The 18,908-nt window shown below is 33.7% G+C and overlaps 3 protein-coding genes across 3 annotated transcripts in view; 1 reads left to right on the top strand and 2 right to left on the bottom strand.

Annotated features, from left to right (window-relative positions):
- The window catches only part of LOC120186909 (30S ribosomal protein S6 alpha, chloroplastic-like), an 898-nt gene extending 74 nt beyond the window's left edge, over positions 1-824 (bottom strand). The window contains exons 1-2 of the mRNA XM_039190739.1: positions 367-824; positions 13-281 (exon numbers count right to left, since the gene is read on the bottom strand). Coding sequence (XP_039046670.1) covers positions 39-281; positions 367-738 — 615 coding nt within the window. The 5' untranslated portion in view covers positions 739-824 and the 3' untranslated portion in view covers positions 13-38. The remainder of the gene's footprint in view (positions 1-12; positions 282-366) is intronic.
- The window catches only part of LOC120186908 (B2 protein-like), a 13,384-nt gene extending 3,354 nt beyond the window's left edge, over positions 1-10,030 (bottom strand). The window contains exon 1 of the mRNA XM_039190738.1: positions 10,011-10,030. The gene's annotated coding sequence lies outside the window, so the exon portion shown is untranslated. The remainder of the gene's footprint in view (positions 1-10,010) is intronic.
- LOC120186907 (luminal-binding protein-like) overlaps positions 1-18,908 on the top strand; it is a 25,476-nt gene extending 6,568 nt beyond the window's left edge. Inside the window, exons 2-9 of the mRNA XM_039190737.1 lie at positions 15,510-15,586; positions 16,367-16,634; positions 16,729-16,943; positions 17,042-17,284; positions 17,367-17,846; positions 17,966-18,120; positions 18,237-18,319; positions 18,410-18,908. Of these exons, the coding sequence (XP_039046668.1) occupies positions 15,529-15,586; positions 16,367-16,634; positions 16,729-16,943; positions 17,042-17,284; positions 17,367-17,846; positions 17,966-18,120; positions 18,237-18,319; positions 18,410-18,908 (2,001 nt within the window). The 5' untranslated portion in view covers positions 15,510-15,528. The remainder of the gene's footprint in view (positions 1-15,509; positions 15,587-16,366; positions 16,635-16,728; positions 16,944-17,041; positions 17,285-17,366; positions 17,847-17,965; positions 18,121-18,236; positions 18,320-18,409) is intronic.

Genomic DNA, 18,908 nt, shown 5'->3' with positions numbered 1-18,908 from the left:
TCCTAATCATTCAAAGATACAGACACATACATACCAATCTAATTATACTTCCTCTTCCTTATCTTGAAGCTGGATGCTCGGATAACATCATCGTCAGAGTTGAGCGCCGCCTCGAGAGCCGCCATTGATTCCGGTTTCGTGAAGTAGGTAAAGAGAAGGTAAATGCCATCCAAGTAAGTGTTGGTTTCTCCAGCTTTGTTTTTCCTCCTGATGCTGTAGGCTAGTGGAATCACCCCTCTGTTATATACCTCAATATACATGCCACCACCAGCAACAAGAAGCTGCAAAAATGATCCCATAAATTCCCTTCTTCTATGTAATCTTAGCAACCAAAAAGGGTATTTAAAGGAAAAGAAGGGACATTACCTCCTCGTACTTCTGGGTAAGAGCAAGCCTTTCATCTTCAGACATGTCGGGCCTGAGAACCACCATGGTCTCGTACTGTCGGAGCCCCGGTGGGCACTGGGGTTCCTCTTTATCTTCCAAGGCAGTTATGCCAGACCCGGTTTGGGAAGGCGGGTCATCGTCGGAACCGAGACCACCCTCGAAGAACGAACCGGAGAAGTCCAAGGTCTGGGCTTTGACGGTGAAGGTAGTGAAGTTGTCTCTTTTGAGGGAAATCGGAGACTTCGGCTTTGGAGGAATGGGTTTGAGGCTGCGAGTGAAGGAGAGGACGGGTGGAGGTGAGAATTGGGTGAGAAGATGAGGGCAAAACGGGGAATTGGTTAGAGATGCCATTTGGGTTTTCTTTGATGTGAGCTCTGTCTGATGCTGAGGTTCAGGGATTAGCGAAAGAAGAAGAGGGACGGATAAGGAGAAGTGGATCATAGAAGAAGGGGGCAGTGCGCGCCTACGCTGTTTTGTTTGGTTGGGCTTGTGCCTATTCAGTGGGATATTAATATTATCAAGTTTTTGTTATCCGTTGGGCTTCTTATTATATTCTGTACTAGAATGAATACCCACATTCGCTGGGTTTTAAGGAATCTTAAACCGAATAGTTACATTTTTAAGATTTTAAAATTATAACGATATTAATATATTAATAAATTATAATTTAAGATATATTTTTTCGTTTAACTGGATAAGTACAAATCAGTATTTTTTAAAAGATAATTCTTAATCTTTCGATATTGAATACTCATATCCCTGGCATATAAGGGGCTTAAACTAGAGTCCTCAATGAATAACAATAATTCCTTTACCACAGAGGTCACTTGAGTCGTGTAAATTTATTTAGGCTTAATACACTTCTAAGTTTCTAAATTATACTTCAAATTGACTTTTGGTGATTAAAGAATTTTTTTTTAAAAATAAGTGTCTAAAGTTTCCAACGTTATAATTTTATGTGCATAGACAGTAACGGTAGCTAAATTTAGTTGTTATATAAAATTTCAAAAAAAATAGTTAAAAAACTTAAAATTTTTGTATTTTAAAAAAACCCAATATTTTTTGAAATTATTTAGAAAAACCCAAAATCTTGAAAAGCCCTAATTTCAATCTCTTCACCACCACCTACTGCCACAATCGCCATCAATCGATCAAAATCTCAACAACACTCGATCGCCCCCTAATACTCAATGGTCGACCTCCCATGATTCAAGTGATGATTGCTGCAAAAAGTGGGTGATTGCAGCGATCAGAGATAGAGAGGATGACACAACTTCTAACAACTTTTCGACGAACGACGATCGACGTAGGTGAAAGGTGATGATCAGAGTTTGGTCGTGGGACGATGGTAAACTCGAGTGACAACGGTGCACGCCATGGACGGTTGGTGAAGGATGGTCGACTGATGGCGACAAGGGAGAGAGGTCACGATGCAAAGGGTGGGGGTTTGATATTTTTTCTTTTTTATAATAATATTTTATTATTAAAAAATAAAAAAATTAACGGTAGGCACATAAAAATATAATTGAGAAAACGTTTGACACCTATTTTTAATAAAAACTTCTTTAGACACAAAAAATTAGGTTAAAGTATAATTTGGGCACTTGAAATGTATTAAGCCATTTATTTATGAGGTAGTATTGGAATGAAGGTATTTAGATATGCCGTTTACTATAACATTTTAATACTGACTTTTAAATAAGGATCATATAAGAGTAAAAATATTAATTAAATAATTCAAATAAGTTATAAATATAAATAAATATCATTACCATTACCATCGATAAAAGATAAAAATTATTAATACAACTATAAAATGGGCTAAATTACATAACTGACACCGTTTGCTTTAAATTTTTCCTTTCTGACACCGTTTGACCAATATTTCCAGAAGTAGCACCCTTTCTGCTGAGTTGGCAAAGGCGCGTCCCCGGGGACGCGCTTTACCCGCGGTTTCGTTGAGTTGGATGCCACGTGTGGAAGGCGCGTCCCCGGGGACGCGCCTTTGCCAACTCAGCAGACACGTATTTTGTTTTATAATAAATAGTTTATTTTTATTATTATTATAATTAATAATATATTATGTAAAATGTTTCGATTATAATGTAAGAATTATCAAATGTATTTTGTTAATGTGTGTTAAAGGTGGAGTGAATTATCTACATTAATATGATATAACAATATATGAAAATCAATTTTGACTTTATTGTAGTTATAGGAAAAATGTATGAAATTATAATATTACACATATGGTTATATTATTATTTTTGATTTTGATTATCGATCTATTAATTTTATCAGTTAATTATTTAAATGTTATCAATCTAGTCATCTCATATCAATATTTAACGAAAATATTGATGCATAAGTTAATAAATTAGTATAATTACATATTTAATCTTCAAGACTTACATATTTTATAAAATTAGTCTTATTGAAAATTTAATTTAATAAATTTAATCCTCCAATCAGAACATGAAATGTGTCATTGTATACATAATTTTTTTAATAACTTTTAATTTGTTTAATTTAATATTTTTCTCTACTTAGAAGGTGGAATTATTATTATATTTTAAAAAAATTATAACTAATAATATTAATTATTATATTAAATAAATATATTAAATATATTTATGTATTTAAAAGTTAAAAAAATTTATTTAGGTGTACATACATTGACAAATTATATAAATGCAATAACATTAAATTATTAGAAACAAAAACATTCATTTAAATACAATATTAATTACATAAGAGTTAACGGTTATATGATGATAACAGAGCTGGACATTTTTTTCTATTGTGTCCGATGTTTCTACAATGCCCACATCGTTTTTGTTCTGTTGACTTCTCCCGAATATCCATATCACAATGTATTATAGTAGATTTTGGACGACCTGAGTCCCTCAATAGCAATGGATCTGGTACAATTGTAAGCCAAGTTTGAATCTCATTTGGGTCTCTTTCGTTTCCTATGGGCGGAAACTCAAATTCATATACCTTGAATACTTGTGAAAGTTGGTATACGGGATCAACATAATTTTTGTAGTCCAAATGCGAATGTGAGCAAGCAGCAATGACATGAGAGCATGGATATTTGAGTGCTTGAAAGAAACCACAATCGCACCACCTCTCTTGCAGATTAACTCTGAAAGAGTTAGCTTCAATCCCTTGCAGCGGACGTGGCATTTCGGTTACACGAAACAATTCATGAAACTCAACATAAGTTGATTTTAATGTATACGTTTTAATATATATGTTAATGATAAAATCATATGTATGGATAAATTTAATTTCAATTTAAGTATTGTGTACTATAATTGGAATATAACTTTTAATTTCGAATACAATTGGAATATTAAGTTGAAATTTAATGTTAAATTTTGAATACTATAATTTATATTTTAAATTTAAATTTGAATAATATTATTTTTATTTTTATTTTAAATTTCGAATAATATAATTTGTATTTTAAAAACATTTATCAAACATTTAATGTTAAATGTGAATAAAAAATAACATTAAAAAATATGTATGTAACAACCATGAAACATTTAAATAACATAACCATGTAACAACCATGAAACATTTAATGTAGAATAGCTTTATCAGATGCCGCAACCACATACAATGCACCTGGTTGCGAGATTTGTCGGGCATCAATATTCCTCCAATTATTCGTAGAATATATGCCCGAGCACATGCCTTTGCTTGATCCTCTGAAGCATTTTCATTTAAAACCTCAAAATTAGCTTTCAACCAAGATAAAGCTATTCTACCTCCATTAAACTCTGGCGGAGCAGCTCCAAGATAATCAATGCACATTGATTGCCAATCACCATCCGCCATACCACACATCATATTTCTGTCGACGGGAAGCCCCAGATGCATAGAGACATCCTCCAATGTAATTGTCGCCTCTCCACATGGAAGGTGAAAAGTGTGTGTCTCGGGCCTCCACCTCTCAATCAGTACAGAAATTAGGACAGGTTCGAGTTTGCAACCACCTATAATTGTTGCAATATACCCGAACCCGGCAGAAGCCAAATATGGCAAAATACGTTCCGGTGTCGGTATACGTGGATTTTTAATAAAAGTATCTAAAATACGATCAGCATCCTAAATAATATACATTATAAAAAATAAAAATTAATATAAATTCATAATAACTTTAAAATAAAAATAAATTTAAATATTAACATTAATTATAAAAAATATTACCATATCGCTAAAATGTCTGGAGATATGATCAATATCCAATCGCAACAGCATTTCGTTTTCCATTATAACTGTAGACAAAACAATATAATTAGCAAAAAAAATTAATAATTCTAAATAAATAATAATTATATAAATATTATTTTAATAAAAAAATAATATTTACATAAATATATTAATATAAAAAATAATAACTATTTAAAAAATACTAACATAAAAATAAATTTCTTACCACTAATAACAAATTTAAAACTCAAATAGTTGGAGAATTTGAGTTATATAAGAGAGGAGAATATGATTTTGGTGTGAAGAATGAGGGAGGGTTGAGGGGGTTTATATAGGAGAAGAGGAGGGGTAGTTAGGAAAAACGGATGGGGGCATTTATGACATTTAATGGAAGGCGCGTCCCCGGGGATGCGCTTTCCACACGTGTCTGATGATATGGCAAAGGCGCGTCCCCGGGGACGCGCCTTCTACACGTGGCATCCAACTCAGCAAAAACACGGGTAAAGCGCGTTCCCGGAGACGCGCCTTTGCCAACTCAGCAGAAAGGGTGCTACTTCTGAAAATATTGGTTAAACGGTGTCAGAAAGGGAAAATTAAAAAAAAATGGTATCAGTTATGTAATTTAACCTATAAAATGTATATAACAATAATGATTATCTGACAAATCAACAAAACGAGTTCTAACAAAAAAATATTATTTAAATCGACTCGATATTCTAAAAAAAACTAGATTCCTGTAATGTATAAAAAAATTCCTCTAAACTTTTCACCGAAAATAATTATATATAATTTTTTTTTAAATCCAAACAATAATTATTATTGTACAAAATAATTTGATTATTGTACAAAATAAATTCCTGTAAACTTTTCACCGAAAATAATAATAATTATTATTCCGTTAAATTTTATTTTGAATCAGATATATTACAATGATTATTTCTAGTTATGTACATATTAAGTTTTCAGTTGATTATATCTTATTATGTTGATTATAATTATCTTTGTACATGTAATTTTTGAATTATGATTGTAATTATGCTAATGTTTGTATCTGTTTCAAAAAGAATATTTCTTTAATTAATAAATATTTAGTTTATATCTTGTTTTTTTATTATGCTTTTGTGCTTATTAAATTAATTATTATATTTTATAGTTACATGTGTTATATTATAGTTATCATATTTTACGTTAGTTTATACTATTATATGCCACGCCTCCAAGCGTCCTCTATGGGAAAACAAGTTCGGAAGTGGTATGCTTAAATATAAAATAAGTGTTCAAATCATATCGTTTTTTATTAATATATGTCTAAAGTATTTTTTGATTTATTTTAGTGTTTAAAGTTATAAACGTTATCACTTTAGGTGTTTGAGTCGTCAACGGTTCTAATTTTTCTGTTAAATGACACGTGTCACAATATGGTAATTTTAAAATATTTATTTAAAATTAAAAAATAAAACCATATATTTTTAAATAAATATATATATATATATATATAATTTTTGAAATAAGCCCAAAACTTTGAAAACATTCATTTTAACCCCTAAACCCACCCCCACTATCGCCCTTTGTCGTCGACGAAACTCCACCCGACCTCACCTCCCTCCGTCGACCAAAGTCCCTTTGAAATCGTGATCGATCGACGATGGATCAACATTTTATACCCGCAGATCCTAGGATGAAAACCATGAGCCCACACGATTTCGACGGCCAATCAACGATAACTATGGCAGCATATGACTAAGGATGACATAGACTACATTGACGACAGTGGTAACAGCCGGAAAGGGCAACGGTGGCGGTTTAATTATTAAAAATTTTATTAAATTTATAAAAAAGATCTCTTAAATTATAAAAACAATCTCAAAATTCCCGGTACGTAAACCTGACAATCTCTTAAATTATACGAAATCAATTTCCCCAAGGTGTGCCTTAAAAATTGATCTTCAAAAAGCTTTTGATTCCATTCACTGGAAATTCATTCCTAGCATTCTAAAGGCTCTTCAATTCCCAAATATTTTTATAGAATGGATAGTGGCCTGCTACTCTACTGCAACTTACTCCGTAGCTTTCAATGGAAACTTGACTGGATATTTTAAGGGTGCTAAGGGTCTTAGACAAGGGGACTGTAACACCCCTAACCCGTACCCGACCCGGATACGAGTCCGAGGTGTCACATTGACTTTTCAAACTTTGACTCTTGACAAAATTCAAAGAAAATTTAAAGCTTTCATTAAAGTAAAAGCAGTTTAGTTACATAATTTGACCACAATAACCAAAATCGATCAGAGCATATTTAACTCAATCAATTAGTACATGCCAACTATATTCAAAATAACAAAAATTATTTAACTCATCTATTTTCTGATCTGAAATCTTGTAAGGGAGATGCTGACCTGTATTGCTCCTCACAGCTTCTATATTAACTTTCTGTAACCTGCGTGTGAAACACTCACACGCTAAGTCGATGACTTAGTGAGGCATAAAGAAAAACACATCTAATGGAATTCATACCCACTAATCATGCATGACTGTTTTATGCTATCAAATTATACAACTCATTTACATATACATCAACATATATTCATGTATATTATGTAACAGATACCATAACCCCTATCACACATATATCATATCATGCAATTCATATCACACATCATATACATATATCACATACATTGTTCTCATATCACCAACTTGTTTATCCTTACTAATTCCCTTGTCATTACTTCAATTCCGTCATATGAGCATATAATGAATATAAACATATTATATACATTTTAATATGCCACAATACATTACGAATTCTATAATCATATAATACATAAACGCATAGCATCTCGTATCACCATGACATATATGCACTTCTACCATGTCATGAGAAATACACATATCATTATATCAAATTATGTTCTCTTTTCAAAGCCCATGTACACATGTGAGAACTATAGATATGTGAGTCTATAGAGGTTGTGAACTATGTTGTCACCACAGCTCGTATAATTGCACCGAAGTGCCACATAGAATTACACCAGAGTGCCGCGTAGAATTGCACCGGAGTGCCGCGTAGAATTGCACCGTAATGCCATATAATAATGTCCATAATGACCACATATCATTCCTTAAGAATCATATACATATACTAGGGATCAAGTATGTGTCTCACCAGACTTCACACATGTTCCAAAGAATACATATATATCCCGAAGGACCACATATCATTCCTTAAGAATCATATACATATGCCAAGGATCAAGTATGTGTCTCACCAGACTTCACACATGTTCCAAAGAATACATATATGTCCCGAAGGACCACGTAGATCCTCTACTCTTGGCATGCCAACTATACCCCTAGCTCTTATGACACATAACATGGGCATTAATATTTATGTTAACATACATTCACATATACACATAGTCATGTAGTTCTTTCACATAACTCATCGTCATATAAATCACATATCCCATATACATATGAACCCATGGTTCACTTACGCGTAGAACATTTCCATATAATCGCATAGTCATATAATATTTCATATAACATATATTTTCTCTTTCATATATCTCATATCATGTATCATATCTTGTGATCATATAATCATGTTACTTATAATCACATAACTTCTACTCATAGAGTTCAACATCATTAAACTTAGTTCCCTTTTTCATATCATCATACATTTATATATTCTTATATGTCATATCAATAACCTATAAACTTACTCATATTCTCATATATCATATTTTAATATAATTTGTATAGTAATACTCTATAATTGTATCATATAATGATTTTACCCAAGTACTCCTTTATAAAGTTTATATTACATGTTCAATTAGTCTCATTCTATCTTATAAATAATTTCCACTTATTTAATATCATTTTCCTTTTCCACTCACATAAACCATCTATTTATTTAGTTCAATTTCTCATGACTTCCACAATACTCTTTAATAAAACTTTGTAGCTCTTCACTATAATACATAAATCATAGTTTCCTTTAATTTATCAATCTTCCCTATATAACTTATATATCCTTATTTATGCCCTCGAATTTATACTATTCTCTTAGAGTCTCCTATCATTTCTCGTATAATCACTTACTTATACCATATCATATGACTTATACTTGATTATCTTATTCTCTCGTGTTCATTTCATTTCTTATGTCTCTATCATATAACTTATTCCATGTTTTTCCATTATTACCTAATAAAGTTTTACATAAATCATATAGCATATACAAAGCATATCATAATCTTTAGTCATGCATACATACAATCAATGTAATACAGATAATCAATATAATTATAACAACACATAATCATGTTCATGACTTCATGCATATTACTCTAGGAAATAGACTCATCGCAAGTCTTATTTCCATTAAACACTACATATCACAAGTATGCACTCACCTTGGCCTCACTAGTCAATTCCAATCTCTTATCTTTCCCTTGATCGATCTTACTTGCCAAATGTTCCGGAATTGCTTTACGCGCAGAATCTACATAAATGTACATTTTGAGGCAATCATTAGATACCTACACCTTGTAATTGGATACTAGCAACTTAAACGAACTTATTAAACCAATATTCACATTTTTCCTTTAGGGGGAATCGATTCCCTCCTGTGGGGGAATCGGTTCCCCTATGAGATTCTGGAATTTCTGGTTCGCTTGAGGGGTATCGATTCCCCATTGAATGGGTACCGATTCCCTTGAATGGGTACCGATTCCCCTTGCCCAGAAATCATATTTTCAGCACGAAATTTACTTCATTTCATCTTAAACACTTCATATTTCAACCTCTCCTATATACTAAACTCAAACACACATACTTAATCCCATTTTTACTCATTTAATCCATCTTAATTCTCAAAATCCTCTCATCTTAATGAAATTCAAGAATTATACTCAATTTTCAACATGTTCTAAATTCCTTTCTATCACTCCAAATCTCTTAATTCAACTATTGACAAGTCAAATTCAACTTAAAATTCAACTTATCAACTTTATTTCAAGATTTCATTCAAAAACTCAAAATCTTTAATCTCTCCTATACCTTTCATCTTGTTGTTTTATAACCAAATAAGCTTTCCTTAAGCTTAATTACTATCCAATGAACAACACCCAACCTTTAGTTGAACAAATAATCAACTAATGAAGAACTTACCTTTGCCCTTGAGCTCTTACGGGAGGAGAAAGAAGAAAGGAAGAAGAGATGAAATGTTTTCATCTTCCACGTTTCAATCTCCTATTAAAGGGGATAAAAAATATCTTTATTGTCAAATGACCATTTTGCCCTTTACTACTTTGGATAATTACTAAAAACTTCCAGGGATTATCTCCACATAAATCATTGAACTTTCCAACTTTTTCACTTTAATCACCAAATTATGAAATTTTACAATTTAGTCACTAACCTATAATTTGGGATGTAACAGGGACCCCCTTTCCCCAATCTTATTTATCATGGTAATGAATATTCTTTCTAATTTACTCAACAATGCTGCTGCAAAAGGGATCTTTAATTTCCATCCTAAATGCAAGAAAATTGATCTCGCCCACCTTATTTTTGCTGATGATCTCCTAGTTTTCTGCAAGGGAAATCTGGAATCTGTCATGAGAGTCATCACTGTTCTTGACTACTTCTATGAAATTTCTGGCCTCAAGCTTAATGTTGCAAAATGTGAAATCTTTATTGCTGGAATTTCATCTTACTTGACACTATTATTAATTCTTCTAGTTTTAAGCTTGGAAAACTACCAGTCATATATATCTGGGGATACCTCTGATCACAAGGAATCTTTCGGTCAAAGACTGCCAGCCTCTCTTAGACAAGATCAATGTCAAACTCCATCAATGGTCCAGGAAGAAGCTAAGTTACGCTGGCAGATTGGAGTTGATCAAAACAGTTCTTTTTAGTGTGGCAAACTTCTGGTGTAGGCAACTTGTTTTACCACAATCTGTTATTAACAAAATCGAACAAATTTGTTCGAGATATTTTTGGAAAGGTTCCGAAGTTTTAGCAGTGGGAGCTAGAGTTAGATGGGGTAAAATTTGCACCCCAAAGTCGGAAGGCGGGCTTGGTCTTAAGGACATCAAGTCATGGAACAAATCATGCATGCTTCTACTCATCAAGAAATTACTTGCAGGGGAGGGTTCCCTTTGGGTTGCTTGGATCCTCAACTATCTCATTAAGGATCATGATTTTTGGCACATGGAATAACCGAAGAACTCAAGCTGGATCCTAAGGAAAATCATGAAACTCCGAGCAGTTGCTCGACCTCTTATTGCATCCGGAGCTGTGACTACCAAACTGATTTGGGAAGAGGTTCGACAGAAAAATGGTAAAGTCCCTTGGCATAAACTGATTTGGTTTTCATTGCACATTCCCAAGTTTAGCTTAATCTCTTGGATGGTTATCTTGGATCGTCTTCTTACAAAAGATAGGTTGCTACAGTTTGGAATTGAAACTAATGATATGTGTATCCTCTGTTCCAAAGCAAGAGAATCTAGAAACCATCTCTTTGCTGAATGTAAAATAACTGCTTCAATCTGGAATTCTATTCTTCAGCTCACATGTATTCATAAACCTCTTCTTACCTGGACTAATCTGCTTACTTGGGCATATAACACATGGAAAGGCAAGTCCTTGATTACTAGTATATTGAAGCTTTCTTGGTGCACTCTCAATTATACAATATGGGAAGAAAGGAATCGAAGACTTTTTCAAGGAACCTGCAGATCTGAAGACGAAATTCTGGCCTCAATCAAAAAGACTGTAGGAATACAACTTAGCAATAGGATTGTCAATAGATTGGATATTACTAATATTTCTCTTTGTATTTCTTGGGGTATAGTATGATTTTTTGTGTATCTTGTCACCCCTTTTTTATGCTTGTTTGTTTGGATTGGTTTTGAAGCAGTTACTGCTTTCATTAGGTAATAATAATAATCTAATTATCCAAAAAAAAAATGATAATTATCCCTATTTTTTCAATGGTAAAAAAATTTGGGGGTGGTAGTGACCCCAGGCCTACATGACTCTGACACTGCTTCTGGATTTGCTTGCAGGAAGAGAAAATTCTTGTTTGAATTCGTCTCATCGGTCGTATTTTCTCTTACAGTCGAGCAGACCTTGAATGGAGTTGCTGAAACGAGACTCAAATCCGACCCCACTAGGATATGTGATGGACTAGACTCACACCAGTTCAAGAGTATTGGTATTGTTCATCTTCATGTTCGTAGTCAAATTTGCTTAGGAAACAAGTAATTGATGATGCTTCGGTTCGTACTTTCGACCCTAGGTATTCAAGCGAGAGCTGCAGAGACTGCTTCCGAATCGTTTCGAGTTAATTTGCAATGATAAATTTGTATACTGTTATGATTTTGCGAATTCTGGTGCAGGGATGGTTTCTATGAGCTGCACTCTCCACAACATTTACCAATAAAAAACCCCAAGTTGTTTACTAGCATTTCAATGAACCAAAGACAAGGTAGATTTTATTTAACATTGGATTCAACATTACCATACATTGTTGCAGTTGGAAGCAATCCAATGATTCCGATCATGTTGACTTGAAACCAGAGAATCGATCAACCTCTCGTCGCCGCTTTCCACTCCCACGTTCTGGTTCTCTTATGCAGAGATCATCCTCTCCAAGCCATTCCAATTCTCGAAAACGGGCATGATTCATAAAACTTGTCATCCAAGCATGGGATGCACATTAGTAAATGTTGCTGGTTCTGTTTGTGCTTTTCATAATGTTTGGTGCACTCGAGTCTGAGGGTGAATCTTGTTTGATTTCGACAGTGGCCGTCGGAGCCTCGGAGAACTGTTTCCTTGTCCAGCAGCATGGCTGAAAGAGAGAAGGTTAAAGACATGGAACGATATTCTAGCAAAAGCAAACGCCTGTTCAAGGCTATGCTCAGCTTGCGCAAGTCTAAAATGGATGTCACGGTGTACAGATACTTGGATGAGAATTGAGAGAAAAAAGTTTAAATTTCATTGAAGACACTAATTCTAAGTCATACTACATACATTGCGCAATGAAAAAAAAAAATACAGTTGTGAATCCGAAATTTAATTTAATTAATTTATACAATTTATTCGGTTTGATTATTTGATTAATCATTTTAATTAAGTTTACACGAACGTTTAATTTAATTTAATTTAAAATAAAATAAAATAATCATAATGTAAATTTAAAATTGAAGAGCTAATATCCTGAAAGTAAAAAAAACTGATCTTATTTGATCGTGTTTCAGAATATAATTAAATTTATGGATAAATTATATTATTGATCACTAAACTTTTACATTTTGTAATTTTGAGCACTATTATTTTTATGAATCACTAACATTTATTTTTATTTTCATTTTGATCACTTGATATGGTTTTTTATTGATGCATATGTTACATTTTCAAGCCATAAATACTTTTTAGTTCGGATTGAAAATTATTTTTTTAAAAAAATAAATTTTTTAACATGTACTCTTTTTTTTTTTGTAAAATCATATTTGAAATAAAATTATTTATTTAACTTCATTGATATACTGATTTTTATATTTTAAAACAATACTTAAAATAAACATTTCATAAACTTAAATTTTAAATAAAAAATTTAAAAACACCTCTCAAGAGCACTTTAAAAACAATGTAGACTTACCAATAACCTTTACGAAAGTCATTGCAATTGGTATATGATTGAGAATGTAAAATTTAAGGTAAAACTACTAACAATAATAATTAAGTTAATATGTAATTGATATTAATATAATCTTATCTTCAAATTAGGATTATGAAAGTTTTTAACGAGATCCGTATTAATATCGCCTATGTATGATTGCTTTTTTGAGAACCATATTCTTTACCAAAAAATAAGCTAAAATTTAAATTTATTCTCTTAATTGTATACAAATTCTATGCTAAGATGGATTTTAAATACTTAAAAAATTATTGAATCATGACAGAAAATAGGAAGTAAGAAGATAATTGAATTAAATAATTAAACATTTATCTATATATTTAAATATAATGTTACTTAAATTTTGTTATATTATTTTATAATTTTATTAATAGTTTTTATATATTAGTGAAGGTTAAATATAACCTTTAGTATTTAACTTTGGTATTTTCTTTTGAAATTAGAACTATAATATATTCATTGGTCAAATAAAATAGCATGAACATACGTCTTGTCATATGCATACAAGATAAATACATTCAAGTCTATCATAAGTAAAATATATCGGTGATTGACAATTGATAGCATAAGCAAGAGCTTGAACAATTGAACCAATGACATATAGAGATGAATCGCTCTGACTTCCTAAAGCATTAAACATAAAAGATGAAAACTTGAAAAATATCCAAAGTGAGCGAATGAAAAACGAATCTTCCTTTAATCGAAGTCTCGTCTGATACCAATGTCCGAGAACTAATAGGATGTCATAAGCAAACAAACAAAGGAACCAGACATAAAAAAAGCAAGCAACCATGAAATACCAAAAAATCAGACCTAGAAGAAAACTAAAAGAAGAAACTTACACTGAGAATTCAAAAATACATGCATGATATCTTTTATAGAAAAAAGATCAAAAGAAAATATTATTTTAAATATGATTAAATGTGCATGAAAATTAAGGAAATCTAACGACAATAAAGTAAAAATGACAAGTGGCCGAAGGAGAGACCACCACAACTGCCATTGATGGAAACCTTGCTGTAACCGTTAGGTTGAGCATAGGTTGGGTTGGGTCGGGTTTTTGGTCCACCCGACCTGACCCGAGAATAAGAGAGCCTCTACTCGAGACTCGACCTGATCCGACCAAAACAAGGTTTCATCCGACCCGACCCGAATATATGACATAGAAAACCGATCCGACCCGAAATAATAAAAAAAATTATTTCTATTCAATAAAAATAGTGACTTAATTGAAAAAAATTATATATAGAGGGGTATTATTGTAATTATCCCTAAATATATATGATAAAATTATATATTTTTCGGGTCGGATTTTTTTCACCCTAAACCCGAACCCGACCCGAAACAAATTTTTTTTAAGAAAAATCCGACCCGATCGGGTCGAGTTTGAATGCCCATCCTTTGTAACCGCTCACTAGATTTGTAACTGCACCAAGGAAAAAATTTAAATGGGTTTAAATTTTGAGAGAAATGAGAGATCAACTTTGGTATTTATATGCAATGTGATGCTCAATATTTTTATGTAATTATGTATTTAATTTTTTAATGGTACAATCAAATATTTAATTTTTTTTATGTGCAAATAAGTTTCCAAATTTTAGTTTTTATGGAAAATAAGTATCTAATTTTTCTTAAATTACACTTAATTTATACTTCAAATTTCAACACCTAACTTTTAAATTTTAATACATATTATCATTTTAACTAAATAACATTAAAAGTATAAGTGTAAACTAATCATAATAGAACATATTTAATTAGAAAATATTACTTATCTAATTACATTATAATAAAATGATTAGGCATGTAATTGTAAAAAATGGATATTATATTACATATAAAATGTCAACGATAGATACTAAGTGTTGTTTTTACCTATTAATAGATTAAGTCCAAAATCAAGCGAGCAGGAAGCGAACACGCAAATATACGAAAAAAATAAACGGACAGGATCTCCCCAACAAAAGTTCGATTTTGATTGGCTAGGAAAATGGGTCTTCGAAATCTAAGTGGTCCACGTCATCATCAATGACATGTTTCCCTCATTTTACTCCCATTTAAAAACTTATTCAGATGCAGATTGCAGACACTTCAAATATAAAACGCTGGAACCGCGACTAGCCTCGCAACTTAAATAAAGACTTTCGAACAAACTCGCTCTATTTTAAACGGTACAGAGATCCGAAGAACAAAGCGTGATGGCTGGCTCTTGGAGAGCAGGCGGCTCTTTGGTGGTTCTAGCGATTGTCTTCTCTGGTAAGTGCCGCAGTTGCCGTATATTTGCTAGATCTGCTTTTTATTTTATGTGATTTCATGATCTTTTAATCTTTCTCTGTTTAAGAACAAACGCTGTAGATCTTGTTTTGTTTTTCGACCGATTGGTTCATATTGGATCTGATTTAAGTTCTATGGTTCTATTGATGTATTTGATCGTAGAATGGGAGTTTCAACGACCTCATATTGTGTACAATTATCACCACTGGTTCGATAACTAGAAGTTTATGGGTTTTAGAGTGAATAACTCGTTAATAATTTTGTTTAGGATTATGATCTTTAATAGAGTTTGAACCAATGTTACGTAAACCACTAACTCCCTAACGATCTTTGAAATGATATGCGCTTCGGTAATTCTAGCAATCTAATTCAGTAAAACTAGCGGTCCCATCAACAGATAGTTTACTACTTGGAATTATTGAGTAAAACCAGCGGTCTGATCAGCGTTGTAGGTATGATTGGTTTGGACTAGTGAAGACAAATCTTGTGTTTTACCTTATTTATATATCTAGTATGGCGCAATATTTTATTTTATTTGTAATTATTTTCGTTATGTATGAGAAGGCTCTAGAAAATTCGTTAAAATGTTATTAATTGTTTGTTCTATGGTACACGTGGCAATTTTAAATGTGATCCTGATTTCTAGTTCAATAGATTACCTATTGTTAATCATCCATGATTGAATTTAAAAAAACAATCTTTGAAGGTTTCTGTAATTGCCTCCATTATAAGTTATTAACATTGTCTAAACTTTGCCAACAGGATGTCTCTTTGCAATCTCTATTGCAAAGGAGGAAACCACAAAATTGGGGACTGTCATTGGAATTGATCTTGGTACGACTTATTCTTGTGTCGGTGTATATAAGAACGGTCATGTTGAAATCATAGCCAATGACCAAGGAAACCGTATTACACCATCATGGGTGGCTTTCACTGATAGTGAGAGGCTGATCGGTGAGGCTGCTAAGAATCAGGCAGCTGTAAATCCTGAGAGGACCATCTTTGATGTCAAGAGACTTATTGGAAGAAAGTAATTCACATTCATCTTATGTTTCTCTTTTTAGGTTTTAGGGCCTGATTTTAGGAAATGATGCTTACTGGGTATGCTTTTGTCCTTTTTGCAGATTTGAGGATAAGGAGGTCCAACGGGATATGAAACTTGTTCCGTATAAGATTGTGAACAAGGATGGTAAACCGTATATTCAAGTAAAGATTAAGGATGGAGAGACTAAGGTCTTCAGTCCTGAGGAGATCAGTGCCATGGTTCTGACTAAAATGAAGGAAACAGCTGAAGCTTTCCTTGGGAAGAAAATCAAGGATGCAGTGGTTACTGTTCCTGGTGAGCAGCACATTACAGTAATCTTTGTTCTCTTGTGGAAAAAGCGTTTGTTGTCTGTTCTAGATCATGCTCATATGATATTTTTGTTTGATTTGCAGCTTACTTCAATGATGCCCAGAGGCAGGCCACCAAGGATGCTGGCGTTATAGCTGGGCTCAATGTGGCTAGAATTATTAACGAACCAACTGCAGCTGCTATTGCCTATGGCTTGGACAAGAAGGGTGGTGAGAAAAACATTCTTGTCTTTGATCTTGGTGGTGGGACGTTTGATGTCAGTATCCTGACAATTGACAATGGTGTATTTGAGGTGCTCTCTACAAATGGAGACACTCATTTGGGAGGTAAGCATCTTTCAAGTTTGCTTTTATGTTTTTAAAATTTGATTTTGTTCTGTTTTTTTGCTTATCCTCATTTTTCGTGCAGGCGAGGATTTTGACCAGAGGATTATGGAGTACTTTATTAAATTGATCAAGAAAAAGCATGGAAAGGATATCAGCAAGGATAACAGGGCCCTTGGGAAGCTGAGGAGGGAAGCTGAGCGTGCCAAGAGAGCTCTCAGCAGCCAGCACCAGGTCCGTGTGGAGATTGAATCACTTTTTGATGGTACCGATTTCTCAGAGCCACTGACTAGAGCTCGCTTTGAGGAGCTGAACAATGACCTGTTCAGAAAGACAATGGGACCTGTGAAGAAGGCAATGGAAGATGCTGGTTTGGAGAAGAACCAAATTGATGAGATTGTTCTTGTCGGTGGAAGCACAAGAATTCCAAAGGTTCAGCAGCTCCTTAAGGACTACTTTGATGGAAAAGAGCCCAACAAGGGTGTTAACCCAGATGAAGCAGTTGCTTATGGTGCTGCAGTACAAGGTGGCATCTTGAGTGGAGAGGGTGGTGATGAAACCAAAGGTACATTTTCATCTCCTCCAACATTGTCCATTATAATTTTACCTGCCAATAGCCTGATCAAACTATGCACTAATTGAATCAAGTAAGTCTGATATTTTTCTTTAATGCTTTATGTACAGACATTCTTCTCCTTGATGTGGCTCCACTTACCCTTGGTATTGAAACTGTTGGCGGGGTAATGACCAAGTTGATTCCCAGGAACACTGTTATCCCAACCAAGAAGTCACAAGTTTTTACCACTTACCAGGACCAGCAGACCACCGTCTCCATCCAGGTACATCTTGCAGGCCTATCATTGGAACTCGGAAAATGCTTTCTTGAAAATTGGATTTTCTTTTCCATTTCAAGAATTACGTTGCACCTTATTTTAATCGCCATGTTCGATATCAGGTCTTTGAAGGTGAAAGGAGTCTCACAAAGGATTGTAGACTGCTTGGGAAATTTGAGCTCACTGGAATTCCTCCAGCTCCAAGGTATGTTCTCTTCTCCATCAGTTCTCCTTTGTTTTCTGTGTCTCTCACCTCAAATAACTGACTTTACTTTCTGATCCCTCATTTGCTCAGGGGAACCCCTCAAATTGAAGTTACATTCGAAGTTGATGCAAATGGTATCTTAAACGTTAAGGCAGAGGATAAGGGCTCAGGAAAATCGGAGAAGATCACAATCACCAATGACAAAGGTCGTCTGAGCCAGGAGGAAATTGACAGAATGGTTCGAGAAGCAGAAGAGTTTGCCGAGGAGGACAAAAAGGTGAAGGAAAGGATCGATGCCCGTAACAGCCTGGAGACATATGTGTACAACATGAAAAACCAGATCAACGACAAGGATAAGCTTGCTGACAAGCTCGAAGCCGATGAGAAAGAGAAAGTTGAAACCGCCTTAAAGGAGGCCCTCGAATGGCTCGACGACAACCAGAGTGCCGAGAAGGAAGACTACGAGGAAAAGCTCAAGGAGGCTGAGGCCGTATGCAACCCTATCATCACGGCTGTGTACCAAAGATCCGGTGGAGCCCCAGGGGGTGGGGCGACTGAAGACGAGGATGATTCACACGATGAGCTCTAA

Source organism: Hibiscus syriacus, unplaced genomic scaffold (assembly GCF_006381635.1).
Source record: "Hibiscus syriacus cultivar Baekdansim isolate YM2019G1 unplaced genomic scaffold, ASM638163v2 tig00113721_pilon, whole genome shotgun sequence".
Taxonomy (NCBI): Eukaryota; Viridiplantae; Streptophyta; class Magnoliopsida; order Malvales; family Malvaceae; genus Hibiscus; species Hibiscus syriacus.
Note: the sequence above shows the minus strand (reverse complement) of the source record. Positions and strands in the feature narration are given on the sequence as shown.